Source organism: Humulus lupulus, chromosome 9, assembly GCF_963169125.1.
Source record: "Humulus lupulus chromosome 9, drHumLupu1.1, whole genome shotgun sequence".
NCBI classification, from domain to species: domain Eukaryota; kingdom Viridiplantae; phylum Streptophyta; class Magnoliopsida; order Rosales; family Cannabaceae; genus Humulus; species Humulus lupulus.
Window position 1 is genome coordinate 18,607,807 of NC_084801.1, and position 19,513 is coordinate 18,627,319.

Genomic DNA, 19,513 nt, shown 5'->3' on the forward strand with positions numbered 1-19,513 from the left:
CTTTCTCATGAGGCCAACATATATAGTAAGGGTATTATTTTTACATTCATCGATAGAGACGTTTCTGTTTTGGTATGCAGAAAAATTATAACCCAAGTTTTTTTAATATGATGGTGTACATCTGTAGTTATGTGAGTATCTTATTCTTTGAACTCTGTTTTCAACACCGTAAATTATTCAAAATTAACGGGATATTGTATATTGTTATATAAAAAAATTCAGGTTATGTGTTGAAAATAGAATTCAATAAAGTAAAAGTGGTGCCCCACTATAAAATTTTCCGATTACATTTAATTAAATGAAGAAATCTAATTTGATTTAAATGAGAATATTAATGTTACACTTAGATATTAATATATATATTTTTTGAATAATCTAGCTAATTTGTGGGTCCACAAGTATGCATTTAAATTATATATAGTTTCAAACTTAAATAAGGTAAAAACGCCCACCACTTTATACGTTTGTCTCTAATACTTTTATCTCCTTTTTTGATGATTTAAAAAAAAAAAAAAAAGTGTGTGACCCACACCATATATAACTCATTTTCTTTTAATTATATAAATGTGGTTTTAAATAGATGATGGGAAAAGATCACCACTTTATATTGTTTCTCTTTTGTATTTTTTTTCCTATTAAGGATTTTCTTTCTCCAACTATGACTTATATATTATTGCGCCTCTATTTTTTTTTACCATTAAAAATTCCTTTTGAATTATTTACGGTATTGGAAAGTGAGACTTCGATATTAGAGCAACTCCAATGTTGTTGTTTGAATAGATGCTTGTTGACTAAAGCCTGATAGGCAACGTGACCAACTCATTGGAGAGCTTGATTGTCATAACAAAATTAATGCACTATTGCCTTTTTTTTTTTTTTTATTGTACACATATTTATATATATAACTATATATAGGAGAATTATCCTATAGAGGCTTCATTTTAAGCCCTACCGGCAGGGCTCTCAGTGTTCTCGACCCGTGAATAGTTTTCGGTGCGATTTTTTTATGACCGTGTATATTGTAGCTATTTAAAGCATCCTGCAAATTTTCAGAAAATTCTGAATAGTTTACAGTACCGAAAACTAAGTTCAAACATGTTGTTACACTTGTGACTAATTTTTTTTATGCGCGTAGAAAGCAACATGTTTGAACCTAGTTTTCGGTACTGTAAACTATTAGGATTTTTTTTTAAATTTGCAGGATGCTTTAAATAGCTACAATATACATGGTCATAAAAAAATCACGCCGAAAACTGTTCACGGGTCGAGAAACACTGAGAGTCTCACCGATAAGGCTTAAAGTGAAGCTCCTACAGAAAAATTGTCATATATATATATACATATACATAAATGTAATTTTTCACATATATAAAAAACATTTTAATTTATTACTGTATTTTTATACCTGTTTGGCACACAAATTTTTAAAATTTGTTTTTCCTATAAATACTCATTTATTTCATTCAATTTTCACACCATTACATATATTATTCTTCCAAATTATCAATATCACAAAATTTCTTTTCTTACCAATTGATTCCCAAGATTCTCTAAATACCAGCTCCCAAAATCCAAATTTTCAATATTATCAAGTTTTTCAAAATTCATCATTTTCTTCACATACCAACCCCAAAATCCAAATTTAAATTTAATGTAATATTTACTTATATTAATATATGAATTTAAAAAATTTAGTATGACAATTACAAAATAATATAATAAATAATAATATGCGAGACCATAGTTAACAACTTTTGGGGTGACTTAGCATTGAAGTATTTTTATAAAAAATGTTGCCAAAAGTGATGTGGATGAGAGAGAAAATCAAAAATTATATTTTGGGATGATTTAGACATTTTAGGATGGCTAACAACATATTGATGTGGCTATTTGTTTTCTGATATGTCTTGGATAAGTCAGCGTTACATGTGTAATTTCAAAATTATCAAAAAAAATATTTTTAATATTTTTAAATACTTATGTGACACTGACGTGACCAAGATATATCAATAAGTAAAAAGTCACATCAGCATGCCGTTAGCTATATTGGATGGAAATCCCATTTTACAACATTATGAATAGTTCAGGAGAATTTTTAATAGCCCAGAAAAATCAGATGACACGATAACGCATAGGTCATAGTTCGCTGGTAAAAATCTTAAATAACTTTATTATATATGTTTTTGTTTCAGAAAAAGTGTGGTCCCACACCATTATATAATTAAGTTTTAGTAATATCATTAATATACATATATGTTTTCACTCACTTATTATATGGTTTCATTAGAGGTGTTTATCAAATCGCTTACACCGCATCAAAATCGCCGAAACTTTTTTTTTTTTGAACAAAAACTATTATTTTACTAAATTTTTTAATTATATTAGGGTTTTTTTAATTTAGTTTTATATAATTTATAATTAATAATTATATAAATATTTTTAAAAAGTTAAGCAAATCCCTAATTGAACATATTGGGTTACATTTGGCAGTTTCAACTTTACATTGGACTGTTTGAAAAAGAAAACTTAGGGCCTGATTGGTTTGCAATTGAAAAACTGCATTTTCAAAAAGTGTGTTTCTGAAATAAAATTATGAATTTAAAGTCTGAAAACATGTTTATGAATATGTGATTGGTTCAGTATCTGAAAACTGTTTTTTGAGTTTTAAAAACCTCAATATGTGATTGATAGAGAATCTAAAAATATAAAAAAGTAATAGAATTGTAGGATTTTGGGATACAATGATTTGGAATCAGAAAAAATTTGATTTTCTTATTTTTGATTTTAGAACACAAAATTAAAATACTGAATTGAATTTTATTTTTAAAATCATCTTACCAATCAATTATTTTTGTAGGTCCCACTATTTTTAAAATTTTAAAATAATAAAATGGATTGGAATACTATACCAATTAGACGCTTAGATTTTTCTAATTATGTTTTTGGTTAATTTGTTTAGATTGATTTAGATGGGTTGGTCCGGTTGCAATTTTTTTTTGTGAATAGTCTAGTGGATAGTAATATTTGGATAGCAATAATTAACTAAGTCCATTATTGTTATTCCTATACAATTTTCTCATATTATTCAAATACTATCCAACATTAACCACACCCGGCTTTCTCATTGGTGGAAGGATTTTAGGACAACGCTAGCCAATTAAAACTATGTACATTCATGTCATTCCTCTATATATATATATATATATATATATACACTAGTGAGAGTGACTCGTGCCTTGCACCAGCAACTCGGTTCCACTGTTACTTTTTTTTTTTTATGTTTTACTCTTTATAAAAATAATATATTTTTGTTTTGAATTCGTGAAAAAATTATATAATAATATAAATAAATAGTTCACAGTTAATAATTTATTTTTTGTTTATAGAAAGAAGGATGACCGTATATGTGTGATCAACACACCAGCATAGTATGACTCGAGCAACAAGCCTATCAATACGTGTAACTTTCACATATGCATTAAACCACGTTGCATTCGTATGTATTAATATTCAATAAATGATGATAGCCTTTTATTATATTACTATATAAATGCAATGGACTAAATGCAATATAATCATACATACTAAATTTATATATAGATACTATATTGTATATTGTGTATATACAACTACGAATGAACATCATATAATTAGTGTATATTATATATATTAGTTAATAGAAAAAATAAATTAAGAAAAAAACAAAAAAGAAAAATACCCCCGTAGACTTAATATATATAATGTATGCATATACAATTAAGAATAACATAATATAAATCAGTTTATATTATATATATATATATATACTATTTAACATAAAAAACAAATTAAGAAAAAAACAAAAAAGAAAGATGACCTAGTATACGTAATATAATATAATGTATATTGTACAAATACAATTACGAATAAGATGATATATTCAGTTTATATAATATATATATTATTTAACAGAAAAAACAAATTAAGAAAAAAAAAAGAAGAAGGATGACTTTAAACTCTTATCCATGCATATATATATATATATATATAGTATAGAGATATTATTTAACAGAAAAAACAAATTGAGAAAAAAAAAACAAAAAAGAAGGATGACTTTAAACTCGTATCCACGCATATTTATATATATATAGTATAGATATATATAATATATAAATATATCGAAAAGAACAATATTTTTCATGTCACAAATTCAGAGTTTGGAATATATATGTAAATATCTAAGATCAAAAAGTAAAACTACAACTTAATTCGCCCAGGGATATGGCTTCAAAACCTGTAGTAATAATAATTGGGTGGTACTGGTTATGGCTGCAGGTGCTGAGTTTGGGACCGATCAGTAGCTCCGCAGATCCACAAACCAAACTGTTGAACCAAGGATGCAGCCAGTACAATGCCACGGACTTCACTGATTTCTTCGCCAATCTCAACGCCACTTTCTCCGACCTCAGGGCACAGCTCCGCGGCGGCGATAAGCGCTTCGCGACGGCGCAGCAGGCGCGGGGATCCGACCCCGTTTATGCCATGGCGCAGTGCAGGGATTACCTCTCCACAGCCGACTGCGCTGCTTGCTTTGCAGCCGCAGAGAAGCAAATTCGCAATTGCGCCGCAGCCAATGGTGCTCGCGTCATTTACGACGGCTGCTTACTCAGGTAATTATCACTATTATTTTTTTGTTGTTTAACACAATTAACTATAAATTTTATTGAATCCATCGTTAAACTTAAAAAAAATGAACACACCATAAACATAAACATTGAGGGGTTATTTATAATTTTAAGTTTATTTTTATGGAATTTGTCATTTTTTAAAAAAAAAAAAATTGAGCTTTAAATTTGAATTTTTACTGAAAAAAAGGGTTCTGTTTTAGAACTGTATTTTGTACGATTAGAGTTTTGACAAATTGTTTTTTGAACTTTATGATTTGTAAAATGATTTAAATAGAATTATAAATTCGATTTTTGTTAAAGTTTTTTGAATTAAAATCACAAATAATTCACCTAATTAACAATTCATAACAAAAATTAAATTATTCTGCCTAACAACAATGTTGTTATGTTTAATTTTTTCTTCATCAAAATTGAGTTTATGAGTCTATTTGAACTATTTTACAAAATATAAGGTCAAAAATGTATACACAAAAAAATAGAGAAAATTTCAAATAATTAAAAATTGAGAACTTCTAATGTAGTTTTTTTTTAATTAAATTTGGGATTATACAATTTTTGACATTGTGTTTTGTCTAATTATTTGTTTGGACTCTGTATTTTGATAAATTATTATTTGGATTATGTGTTTTGTAAAATTATTTAAATAGACTCTGAACTCGATTCTAATAAAAAAAATTTGAACTAAAATTACAAATAATTCATCAAACTAACAACTCATAAAAAAAACATAATTATTCTGCTTAACAAATGTGTTGTTATATTCAATTTTGTGTTAATCAAAATCAGGTTTATGAATCTTTTTGAACAATTTTACAAAACACAAAATCTAAAAAATAATTTGTTAAAATACATGATCCAATGAGGTAACGAGACAAAACACATTCTTCGAACAAATATAAACTCATTTTAAGAATATATGTTATTTATTATTACTTGGATCAAGATTAGAGAGAATGATGTTAATTTATATATATTTTTGCAAAATCATTCTTTTTATTATTTTATTTTGGACGAAATTTCAGTCTTAGTGTTTTTTTTTTTTTTTCACATGAAAGCGGTGTAAATAAGGAAAACGATAAAAATTGATTAGGGAAAAAAGTAATCTGTAAGATATATTCAATTTTTTGTGTGGTAGCTAGTGAGTCAGTTTGCCAGTGGCAGCTATATGTAAGAAAATTCAAAACCTATATTTATATGTGTGGACACCATTCAAGTAGACTCTCCCCTAGAAAAGTTTTCTACCTCAAGAAAATTCTAAAGACTAAAATCGCTATCAGTAAATTTCTAGGAACATAACTGTATAATGTATATATAAATTATACAAAAAAATATATATGGTTTTAATATCTTGTGAAGATAGAATGATATCATTGAGTGCATCATAAGGTAAAGGACAAATAAACTTGTTACGATCCAAAACAATGACAAAAAAAAAATTAAAACAAAACTTGAAGCTCAAAAATAAATGAAATGAAAAGCATTCAGAGTGAACAAAAAAAAATTATTCTTAATAATCCGATATGACAAAATTGGCTAATTTTATGAGAGATCAATACATAAAGAGGGGAGAGAAACAGAGAGTATTGATGGAAAAATATTCAATTGAATAATCAGCTCAATATTTACAGTTACATCATTTGAGCTTTATACTCAATAGTGAGGCTATAATAGAGTGACACCTGTACAATAGGTAATGACCATATTAACAATAATTACACATCAATACTAAGTATAATTACAAGTGACGAATATGTACAGTAAGGACTAACACTACTTATCATCCCCCCGCAAACTCATAGGTCGGTGAAAAACTGTGAGTTTGGATCGAAGTTGCAGAAAACGGGCAGAGGGAAGAGCCTTCGTAAGGCAGTCAGCCAGTTGATCCTCAGAAGGAAGAAATCGAACAACAAGTTGTTTGGAGGCCACACGCTCACGGATGAAGTGAAAATCGATGTCGATGTGCTTGGTTCTGGTGTGTAATACCGGGTTTGCAGTGAGATAAGTAGTGCTAATGTTGTCACAAAGAACAACAGGAGTTGCGCGCTGATGCATACAGAGATCACGAAGCAAAAATTGCACCCAGGAGAGTTCAGCAACGCCATCAGCAAGAGCACGAAATTCAGATTCAGTGCTTGAACAGGAAACTACTTTCTGCTTGGACGAATGCCAGGAAACCAGATTGTGACCAAGAAAAATGCAATAAGCCCCTGTACTACGACGATCGTCAGGACACGATGCCCAATCTGCATCAGTATAGCAGGTGAGATTATAGTCAGAACAAGACTGAAGAGTGAGACCATGATGAGCCGTGCCCTTGAGATAACGGAGGATACGCTGAACGGCCTGCCAGTGCGAATCAGTAGGAGAGTGCATAAATTGGCAGACCCGATTAACTGCAAATGAAATGTCGGGCCGTGTGATAGTGCAATATTGGAGAGCACCAACAATGCTCCGGTATTGAGTGCCATCGGGTAAGGGAGTGCCAGCATGTGCAGAAAGAACGGAAGTCGTGGACATAGGTGTATGAAAGTCTTTGGAGTCAAGCATTTCAGCACGGTGAAGAATATCCTGAATGTATTTGTGCTGAGAAAGATGAAGACCAGTAGGCGTGGAATGAACCTGAATGCCCAGAAAAAAATGAAGCTGGCCCAAGTCATTAATAGCAAACTGGGACTGGAAAGCAGCAAGAAGAGAAGAGATGGCAGAGGAGCTGTTGCCAGTCAAAATAATGTCGTCCACGTACACTAGCAATACCAGGAAAATAGATGGAGCCCGAAACAGAAACATAGATGAATCAGCCGTAGAATTGACAAACCCCCAAGACAAGAGAAAAGAGCTAAGTTTGTTGTACCAAGCACGGGGTGATTGCTTCAACCCATATAGAGCCTTGTCTAGGCAGCAAACATGGTCAGGAAAATCTGGATCAATAAAACCAGCAGGTTGTTGCATATACACAGTCTCAGAAAGGTCTCCATGTAAGAACGCATTCTGCACATCAAGTTGCTTAAGAGACCAACCTTCAGAGATGGCTAAAGTCAGCACAATGCGGATGGTAGCTGGCTTGACAACGGGACTAAGGGTTTCAAAATAATCAAGCCCTTCCTGTTGATGATAACCCTTAGCCACCAGCCGGGCTTTGTACCTATCAATCTGACCATCAGCAGTGAGTTTAACCCGAAAAACCCACTTACAACCAACGACAGTGGCATTGGGAGGCCGAGGAACAAGATGCCAAGTCTTGTTGGCGAGAAGAGCCTTGTATTCAGTGAGCATGGCCTGATTCCAATGGTCAAACTTTGCTGCCTGTTTAAAAGTAGAGGGCTCAAAAAATGCATCAGTAATCACACTGAAAAGAACCCGAGGCTTATGAATACCAGCCTTGGCACGCGTAATCATAGGATGAGCATTACAAGGTGGTACAATGGCATTCTCAGATTGGTCATGAAGCTCAACCACTAGAGGAACAGGAGCAACAGAAGATGGAGAGGAAGAGGAAGACGCAGGAGGAGACGAAGAGGAAGAAGGAGAAGGAACAGCGGAAGACACGGAAGGAGACGAAGGCGGAAGACAGGGAGAGGGATGCGAAGCAACATGAGGAGATAGAAGAGGAACAGAAGGAGAGATAGAAGGGGGAGGTGAAGAAGAGGAGAAACTAGAGGAAGCGAATGGAAAAGAGGTTTCATTGAAAATGACATGACGAGAAATGTAAATGCGACCTGTGGAAGGATAAAGGCAAAGATAGCCTTTGTGCTGGGAACTATAGCCAAGGAATACACACTCTTGAGATCGAAAGTGTAATTTGTGGGCATTATAGGGTCGTAAGAAAGGGAAATAAGAGCTGCCAAACACACGCAAAAGACTATAACCAGGGAGTTTATGATAAAGAGTAAAGTAGGGACTGTGATTGTTGAGCACAGGAGTGGGAAGGCGATTGATAAGGTAAATGGAAGTAGAAAATGCATATGGCCAATAAGCTAAAGGAGTATGAGAGTGAGCAAGAAGAGATAGACCGACTTCCACAACATGACGATTTTTTCGTTCAACACGGCCATTTTGTTCAGGAACATGCGGGCAAGAGAGCTGATGGACAAGGCCGAGAGACTCAAAATACGATTTTAAAGATTGAAACTCACCACCCCAATCGCTTTGAACACGTTTAATTTTGGTATCAAATTGTCTTTCAACCATTTTTTGAAACTTAAGAAAGGTAGGAAATACTTCAAATTTAGCTTGTAAGAAATAGATCCAAGAAAAGCGACTAAAATCATCAATGAACAATACAAAATAACGAGCCCCAGTAACAGATAATTCAGGGGAAGGACCCCAAACATCACTATGTATTAAGTCAAAAGGAGCTGTCGCTCTAGAGTTAGACAACGAAAATGGCAATCTGTGTGACTTAGCCATTTGACAAGCATTACAAAATGAAAACTGAGAAGAAACATTGTTCTGAAAATTACAAGCTGAAAAAACATGAGAAAGAACATTGGAAGAGGGGTGGCCGAGACGATTGTGCCAAAGGGAAGATTCTTGAGTCCGAGTGAGAAGACATGAAATGGCTGAACCAGGAGAAGAGGAAGATAAGGAGGGACGGACTTTGTAGAGACCACGATCAAGCACCCCCGTGAGAAGAATTCTCTTGGTGACCTGATCCTTGACAAAGAAGTTAGAGGAATGAAATTCAATAAGAACATTATTATCACGACATCATTTCGAAACACTGATTAGATTATTTGTGAGACCAGGAGTGTGATAAACATGATTAAGGGAGAGAGGATAAAATGTGGAGGGTAAAGAGACATGACCAATATGAGAAATAACAAGGGACTTACCATCACCAACTTGAACCTGCTCAGACCCATGATAAGGAGAAGCCCGATCCATCAACTGAAAATCCGGAGTAAAATGGTGAGTAGCACCAGAATCCATGAACCAGTTTGCTGTAGAGAGAGTGGATGGAGCCGATTGAGTAGAGGAACCGTCATGACCAATAAACCCAGAGAAGGGAGTCGAAGGCGTGATTGGTGAGTTAATCATGGTGTTAAAATTGCGAGGAGCCTGAGGAACATAGGCCAAATTGGTACGATGGTAGCATATGTTGGCAGTGTGACCCACTTTGCCACATATCTGACAAGAGGGACGAGAGTGAGGCATTTTGGAGCTATTTGTAGAAGGGTTTGGAAGAGCAGGTCGAGAGCCCAGTACACCAGAGAAGGAATTGGGTGGGGAAAAATGTGATGGTGGTGAGGAGAGTTGATTAGAGTAAGGTTTGGTGTGTGTATGAGAAGTATTCGGATATGGGTATTTGGAAATTTTTTTTGCCAGTATTCAACTGAGAAATATTAGCTTGAAGGGAGCTCTGAAGATCCTCACTATTGTGCCGTTCCATGCAATAATCAAAGCTGAGTAAGAGGTTGTACAGTGTTTCCATGGACGGTTTCTCAGATCGATTGAGGATACCAGTAACATAGGAGTCATAAGCTGGACCCAAACCTTCAAGGAAGTAGACCTGGAGATCATTGCGGGAGACAGTCTCCCCAATTGCAGCGAGGCGATTGCAATATCCTTTAATGCGTTGAATGTATTGAGCAGCGGTGAGACCAGATTTTTTGATTGTTTGGAGTTTACCCCTAATTTTAGAGATGCGCGCCATGGAGGAAGAGGAGTAGATTTCTTCCAAGGCATTCCAGATTTCGTGGGCCGAAGTGAAATTAACAATTTCGCCGAGCATTGCTTCAGTGAGAGAGGAATAGAACCATGACATAATGAGACGATTGTAACGATTCCAGGAGGTATAATCGGGATTGATGATAGTTGAATCTTCAGGAAAAAATTTTGGAGGGCAAGGATGAGTTCCATTCACAAAGCCATCAAGGCCGTAAGCCATAATCACATTGAGTAGTTGATTTTTCCAGATGAGATAATTATTCTCATCAAGTTTGACAGAGAAGGATTGATTCATTGAAGGGAAGGAGGATTGAGTAATAGGAGCTGCATCATTGAGGTAGGTGTTTGGATTGGTTTGGGTGCCAGGAGTGCGACCTGTAGAAAGTTGAGAGAGATCGTGTTCTGCCATAGCTCTGATACCATAAAGAGGGGAGAGAAACAGAGAGTATTGATGGAAAAATATTCAATTGAATAATCAACTCAATATTTACAGTTACATCATTTGAGCTTTATACTCAATAGTGAGGCTATAATAGAGTGACACCTGTACAATAGATAATGACTATATTAACAATAATTACACAGCAATACTAAGTATAATTACAAGTGACGAATATGTACAGTAAGGACTAACACTACTTATCAATACATATTCATGAATTTTCAACTTAAAATTAATTAACTATTTATAAAAGATGATTTATATTCTTGTATATGTATGAATATTAATATTCCTACTCTAAAATAAAAAAGAAAAAGATGTGTCTTTATGAAATGGTGGCTTTTAAGTATTAATCTTAATCTAATTTCTAATGGATCTTTTATTTTATTATTATTTCAAACCCAGTTTGAATTATAAATTTGTATAATACAAATATTTATTATATATATTTCTTCCATCTATATGTAAAAAAACAAGAATTAAACTACCATTATTCTACTCTATTCTACTCTAGGAAGACTATTCTACTCTTCTCTTTCTTTTAAACCATGTCTATTTTTACAAAATAATTATTTATAATTTTTATTTTTGTTACAACTATGCCATTATCATCAAACTACCCATTTCATTGTTTTTAATTTATTGAGACATAAAGTTTAAGGTGCACTTTAAAAAAATGTTGTTTTTTTGTTTTACATATAAATATATAATAACATAATATTTAAACTAAGTAATAATTTTTTGGGCATGTTATTATAACTAAACTAAGATGTTCGATTAACGTGTTTTAATTTTAATAACTACAACAAGCAATTTATTAAATTTAATAACATGTATCCAACAATATAATCAATTTTTGATATTTCTAAAAAAAAAATGTTTGTTTCAAAACAAACATATATGATTATATAATATATGACGTTGCACTCGTAGGAAGATTCAACACTTTCTCTTTTCGCACGAGTTTTTTTCTTCATTCTTTTTTTATGTCATATATCTATGCCGTTAATAAATAGGCAAATAGTGTTAAGTTGCATCATTTTTTTTTTATATATATACAAGTTCTATTAATGATAAATTCTTTAAAATTATAATCCCATATAATTTGTTTTTTTTAATATAGTGGTATCTTATTATTATTATTATAATCAAAATTAAATTCATTCAAACTACTAGTATTTGAATTAATTCCTTTATTAATTTCACAAACTGACTGTTTTTTAATTTTAAAAAATTGAATGTTTGATTGGTAGAAAATTTAAAAATATAACAATAGTGATGAATTCAGCTGAATCTAAAAACTATTTTAATTTAATATTAAAAATGTTCTCTCAAATTTCACAGCCAATTTCAATAAAATTTACTCAGATTTTTCCTATTATTTCATTCATATATACTACTGTTTTGTATCGCCACAATAACTAGAAAGTCATTATCATTATTTGACTAAAACCATATAACCTTGGTAGTGTCAATGCTTGTGAGCGTGCCAAATAGCTAGCCAAATTTCTTTTGTTGGAACTCTCTTAATTCAATAAAAACAACAACAGAATATAAGTTGAGTTTTGATATCGCCAAAAACAGTTTTGATAGCCAGTTTCTAAGGCAATTAAAATTACAATTAATAGCATTAATTAACAATATTGCTGCAATAAAAAGATAAATGAAACACCATTACACCTAGCTATTCGTGGGATTATCTTTCATAATACAATCAGGTTTGCTGCAGTAAGAAAGATGAGCCCATTGCACTGATTCCACCCCATACTATACATTCCCAACTCTTTTTTATTTCCTCTCTCCCACAGGGCCTAAAATAGGATAACAAGCATGTTGGACATCCATACCTGTATGTTTAAGTTTGCACTTCACTGGAATCCAATTGTGGAACACCTTCCACTACAACATTTGAATTTTTTGGTCCACCTTTAGTCTCCACAGATCTCTCTACCATCTCATCATTATTTCTTTGTTGGAGCATTTTGAGCTGGGGATTTTTCATATTTCTTGTTACTGTATATCCATTCTTCACATAATTACAATAGTATATATACATGTCTACGTATGTACATGAAACAAAAGAGAAAAAGTAAGGCCAAAACAAAACTTTTATAAAGCATGAATATGTGACATTATGAATATATATATATATATATATATATATATAAAATCCAACACCACCCAGCAAAACATAGATTAAAAACAAGACCCCAAAAAGGTAAAGAAAATACTCAACTTTAAATTGAAAAAACTTGGTACAAAGTTCTATGAATGAACAATAAGGAGCAATAATTTTAGTTATTTTCCAAAAGAGAAAAAGTCTTGAAGTTCCACTAAACCTTCATCAAATCTAATCCATTATTAACCTTCAATAAATTCTGACACTGAAACAACAGAACATGCAGCCCCAATGCCATTATTTATACAAATCTTGGTAAACCCATCAAACACTTCAAACCCAGATATAATTATGATAATTTTAATCTATTGAAGCACCATAAACAATGAAATTCAAGGCTCACAAAACATATGCCAAGTGAATTAACAAAACCCCATATCCCATATGAGAATTAAACAGAGCGTAAAAAACCTTCTAGTTGAGAGCGACAATATATCAGAACTAGATTGAGAGGGGGAGACCATTTCAATTAGGAGCTGTGAAAGAGAAGAATGAGAGTTGTGAATAGGGAAAAGAGAAGGAAGAGAAATGAAATGTGAGGGGAGAAAGAAAGATAATAGAGTTTCTGAGTTTTAGGATTCAATAAAGGGAAAACGTGATATTTCTGTTTCCAATTTTTGGCTTAGTTTTTCAATCTCAAATTTGAAAATAGTTTTAGAAAATTGTAAGAGTTCACTGAACTCAAGAGCAGAACAAGAGAAAACAATGGCTGAAAGAATGTAAAACTAGAGAGAGAAGTAAAATGAAGAAAATGAAGAGCTCAATCCTAAACGTTGAGACTCATTCCAATATATATAACATGAGCTAAAGAGCTCAGAAATCTGTTACAACCGAATTAGTTACAGTAGCTAATAGGACACCTAATGAACAACCAGAGTCTGGTATAAAACAGTTGTAACAGAATTGGTGACTCACTATTGTGCTCAGCCATATACTCAGTCCTTACATCCCCCTCAAGTTACACGGGAATATACTAAGTGATAACTTGTTACAAAGGATATTGAATTGAGGAATGTGTAATGGTTTAGTGAGGAAGTCAGCTACTTGGTGAGCAAAGTCAATATATTGAACATGAAGCTGCTTGACAAGAACATGATCCCTGACAAAGTGAAGATCGATTTCAATGTGTTTTGTTCGTGCGTGAAAAACTAGATTAGAGGCTAATGAACCAGCTCCCATATTGTCACACCAAAGTATTGGACACTAATGTAACCGAATGTCCAACTCATTGATGATAGATTGTAGGGGTGAGCATCTAAACCGACAAACCGCGGTGACCGACCGCACCGCACCATACTACACCGCAAACCGCGGTGTCAAAAGTGTAATGGTTCGGTATGGTTTGTATTTGACCTAAACCGTGCGGTGCGGTGCGGTGCGCGGTTTGGCGGTGTGAAATTTTGGTTTCCACCGCATACTTACAAATATATTAAAAAAAAAAACTTTACATATATACCATTTTTTATAGTTACCCAATATGGGAGACTTGTATATTTTTTTTGTGTTTCATTGAACCTAATTGATAACTTGTGATGTTGTTTAGAACTTATTAAGGATTTGTTATGAACTAAGGATTTAATATTTTTTTTAAAATTTAAATTTTATTATGACATATTTTTTAACACAAACCGTGAAAAACCGCCCAAACTACACCGCAAAAAATGGTTTGGTTTGGTCGGTTTGGTGCAACCAATTCACACCGCATGGTGTGTTCTAGTTACTAAACCACACTTGTGGCGTGGTGTATTAAAAAGTGTTCAAACCGCCCAAACCACACCGTGCTCACCCCTAATAGATTGTAGCCAAATTAACTTTGCAGTAGCTAGAGCAAGCGACCTATACTCGGACTCTGTGCTAGACCGAGCAATGACTTGTTGTTTCTTGGAACACCAATTGATTAGATTACCACCAAGGAAGACACAATACCCTGAAGTAGACTTACGGTCATCTAGGCAGGCAGTCCAATCAGCATCAGTAAACGCTTGAAGATCCCGAACAGAGGCTGGCTTGAAACATAGGCAAAGAGTTGGAGTACCAACTAGATATCTTAAGACCCTTTTGCAAGCAGAGCAATGTGTTGTAGTAGGTGCTCTTAGATACTAACTTAGGTGATTAACAGCAAAAGCTATATCAGGCCTTGTCATTGTGAGATACTGAAGAGCTCCTATGACACTTCGATAAACTTTTGGGTCAGCTAAGAGAGTACCAATCTGAAGACTAAGTTTGGTGCTTGGGTACATGGGAGTAGGTTGTGGTTTAGCTTCAGACATCACTACTACAAAAACACCCTTTTAGGACACTTTTTTAGGGCACTCACCTAGATGCGAGCCCTAAAAACAACTTCTAGACTTTTGAGGGCTCGCATTGTGTGTCCTTAAAGAATTTCTTTTAGGGCTCGTGGAGCGAGTCAGAAAAACTACGTGTTTCCTAAAAGTTTGAATTTTTTTTTAACAAACACCTCCTGGACTCTTTAGGATACTCATTGCAAGTCCTAAAAACTATGTGTGTCCTAAAAGTTTGAATTTTTTTTAACAAACACCTCCTCAACTTTTTAGGACAAGCTGTGCAAGCCCTAAAAACTTATGTGTATCCTAAAAGTTTGAATTTTAAAAAATCACAAATTCCCTCCAATCCCTCAATCACTCAATATTATAAAAAAAAAACACAAAAATAACTCAAATCACTCTCTCTCTCATCGGTTCTCTCTCTCTCTCTCTAGCTCGTCTTTGCCATGGCCAAATGGCCGCCTTGCTGTCCCCGCCGAACGCCACCCGCCGCCCCCCGAAACCTCCAATCCCTGGAGCTCAGCCCCTTACACGCGACCTAAGACCCTCAAAGTACTCGTCGAAGTTTATGCAATTTTGGGTTTTCCCAAACTTTTCGACAACTTTTCGGCCACCTCGAGCCACCACGAGATGAATCACCACAACCACCATATTCCTTGCATCTTGGGCTTCAAAACCCACTAAAAAATTAGACCCAATGGCCACCGTGGAGTGGTGGCGCCGCCACTTACTCCTTTTAGGACTCGCAACACGAGTCCTAAAAAATATCAATTTTTAAGGCTCTCAAATAGAAGACTCGCGCCCCGCGAGTCCTAAAAAGCCTTTTTATGTAGTAGTGCATGTTTGTTTTCTGCAGTAAGTCTTGGATATATACTTCCTCTGATTTAAGTATATACATGTAGCATCTAGATACACTTCAAACTTGAGAAAGTAATGCACAGAACCAAGAAATTTCAACGCAAAATGCAGGTTCAAATCCATTTTAAGATTGTGTATTTGTGTTGAATCATCACCTGTGATGAGGATGTCATCGACATAAACCAAAATAAGCAACAATTTTCCATTTCTGCGAGAGAAGAACAAGCTTGTGTCGGATTTGGAGTTGGTGAAGCCCCACAGTAACAATGAATGTTTGAGCTTGTCAAACCAAGCCCGTGGATCTTGTATAAGACCATACAATGCCTTATTGAGTTTACAAACATGAGTAAGGTATTGTGAGCTGACAAAGCCTTGTGGCTGATTCATGTAAACTGTCCATTTAGAAATGCATTATTAACATATACTTGTTGTATATCCCATCCAAAAGTAGAGGCAAGTGTAAAAATCACCCGTATAGTGGATGGTTTGATAATAGGGCTATAAGTTTTAAAGAAATCTAACTAAGCAGTTAGTTGAAAGCCTTTGGCTACAAGGCGAGCTTTGTATCGATTAACAGTCCCATCAACATTGTGTTTAACCCGAAAAATCCACCTATTGTTCACAAACGGTCATCTCAGGGGTGTTTGGGAGAAGAGTCCAAGTGTTGTTTTTCTCCATAGCCTGAAACTCATTCTGCATAGCTTGTTTCCAACAAGGGTTAGCAAGAGCATGTTTAACAGTTATTGTTTCTAATTCAGTTAAAGTTTGAGCAAGATATGCTTTGGGCTTGAAAGTTCCAACTTTGGACTGAGTGACCATAGATTGATTGTTTTGTGTGGCTGGTGGAATGGGCAAGTGTATTGGTAAGTCTGTAATGGGAATATATGGTGGTGTGTCGATAGAAGATAGTGTGGACATGGAAGACTCAACTGGTAAATGCATTAATGGTGACAAACTTGAGGTGGGGGACATAATAGGTGATGGGTTACTATGATTGGGATTTGAAACTGAAAAGGTGGTTGTGGGAGTGGAAGGATTGAGATAGACACGTGAAGTAGCGACATGTGGAACTTGATATGAGTTGACATCGACAAACTGAGTTTGGGTTGTGTGAGAAGTAGCTGGTGGTTTAAAGAGATTAGAGTATGGAAACTCAGTTTCATTGAAGGTGACGCTTCGAGCCACATAGATTCTACCACTAGGATGCAAGCATCTATATCCCTTGTGAGACAAACTGTATCCAATGAAGACACATTTGGAAGAGCGAAAGGCAACTTTGTGACTTTGATATGGCCAGAGTAAGGGAAAACATGAGCAACCAAAAACTTTGAGTAAATTGTAATTTGGGACATTAGGAAGCAGCTTCTCATAAGGTGAAATAAGACCAAAAATGGGCGTTGGTAGTCTATTTATGAGGTAAGTAGCAGAGGCAAAAGCTTCCCACCAAAATGTGAGAGGCATATTAGCTTAAGCAAGAACTGTGAGACCAATATCAACAATATGTTTGTGTTTCCTCTCTACACGATCTTGTTGTTGATGAGTGTGAGGGCAGGAATTTCTCCTAACAATGCCCATATTTTGAAACAATGTATAACGTGGTCGGTACTCGCCTCCTAAATCTGTTTGCACACTCTTAATTTTTGACTGAAACATTCTCTCAACAAAAGCATTAAATTACTTGAACCTCAGATTTTGCTTGCTTTGGAAAAATCCACACATATTTTGTAAAATCATCAACAAAACTAACATAGTACTTATAGCCATCAAGAGATGAGTAAAATGAGGGGCCCCAAACATCTAAGTGTATCAACTCAAAGGGGTGAGTAGTTTTATTGATTGAGCTTTTAAAGCTGAACTGATATAATTTGCCTATTTGGCATGCATCACAGAAATAACTAGTAGTACATTTGACTTTAGGTGTAACTACAGAAAGAACTTTAGCTAATAAATACTTGGAAGGATGACCAAGTTGACAGTGCCAAACATAGGAAATTTTGGACTTATCATGGACTGGATTACTCGTGGTGGTGCAATTTAAAGCTAAAGTAGTACATGAGACTTTGGTGTTGGACTCGGACTTCAAATTGGACACAACATTGGTAATGGATGATGAGACATGAAGTTTGTAAAGTCCTTCACTGAGGGAACCCCGAAGAAGTACTTGCCTAGTGAACTTGTCCTTAACAAGACAACAAGCAGAGTCAAATTCTAAGACTACATTGTTATCATTTGTAAATTGAGATATACTAAGAAGGTTTTTAGTGACATTTGGCACATGAAGAATTTCTTTGAGAATTATAGACTGATTAGAGTTTATAGTTTCTTGGTAGCACCGCTGTCCAAGAACCAAGGACTTGGTAAAGCATTAGGAATGTGTGACTCTGTGATGTAAGCTTGAGGTGATTCAGTAGCACTTGATGAGGAGGAATCAAGGGAAGGTGAAGTGCCAGTATAGTTGAAATCAAATCGATGATAGAATTTCTGAACAGTGTGTCCATGGCGACCACACAATTGACAAATCAACTTGTTTCCATGTCCATAAGTTCATCCACCATAGTTAGATCGGCCATCTCTACTGAAATAGCGACTGGTACGACCTTAACCTCTATTACCTCCGCAGAGAGACAAACTTGCAAAATTTGCCTGAACATTGTCAATTGTGGAGCTGGTGTGTTGTTGAAGTCGCATTTCCAGACTATGTAGACTGAACTGCACATCTTGGATATTGAGAGACTCAGTTCTGTTGGTAAGAATGACGACGGTAGCTTCAAACTCAAGAACAAGGCCTCCAAGAATGTAGAGACAGAGGCTGTCGTCGGAGATCCATTCACCAGCTTCAGAGAGAGTGTCAGTATACTGTTTCATCTTCCATATGTACTCATCAATGGATGAGGAGCCTTTCTTGGTGGACTGAAGAAGGCCTTTGAGTTGGAGTACTTGAGCTTTGGACTTTGTGACAAACAGTCGAGCAAAGGCATTCCAGATCTCAGCAGATGTGCGGCAGTTGATCACATGTCCAAGCATCACCTCAGTGACAGAGTTCATCATCCAATGCATGAGAAATTGATCAAATTGAATCCATTGAAGATAAGCAGGATTAGGTTTGTTACCTGCAAGAGTAATCGGAGGCGAATGATTTGTGCCAAGAATGTAACCATCAAGATTGTAGGCATACGTTGCAGCAAGAACCAAAGCGCGCTAGTACAAGTAGTTGGTTCGATTAAGCGGAAGAAGGTTGTTTTTGGGAAGGCTAACAAGATCAGTTGTCGGAGGTGGAGCTGCGATCGGAGCAGCAAGAGGAGGAGCTTGTTGAGCATTCTGATTAGCTATAGAGTTGTTAGTACCATCAGATGCCATGGTAGGAGAATTTGATACCATGTAAGAGTTCATTGAACTCAAGAGCAGAACAAGAGAA

At 34.8% G+C, this 19,513-nt stretch overlaps 1 protein-coding gene across 2 annotated transcripts in view; it reads left to right on the forward strand.

Moving 5' to 3' along the window:
* Nucleotides 1-4,140: 4,140 nt before the first annotated feature.
* Nucleotides 4,141-19,513, forward strand: part of LOC133802146 (cold-responsive protein kinase 1-like) — a 28,368-nt gene continuing 12,995 nt past the window's right edge. Inside the window, exon 1 of one of the 2 annotated variants that reach the window (XM_062240417.1) lies at nucleotides 4,141-4,649. In XM_062240417.1, coding sequence (XP_062096401.1) covers nucleotides 4,261-4,649 — 389 coding nt within the window. In that variant the 5' untranslated portion in view covers nucleotides 4,141-4,260. The remainder of the gene's footprint in view (nucleotides 4,650-19,513) is intronic. The other variant, XM_062240418.1, reaches the window with a different exon arrangement.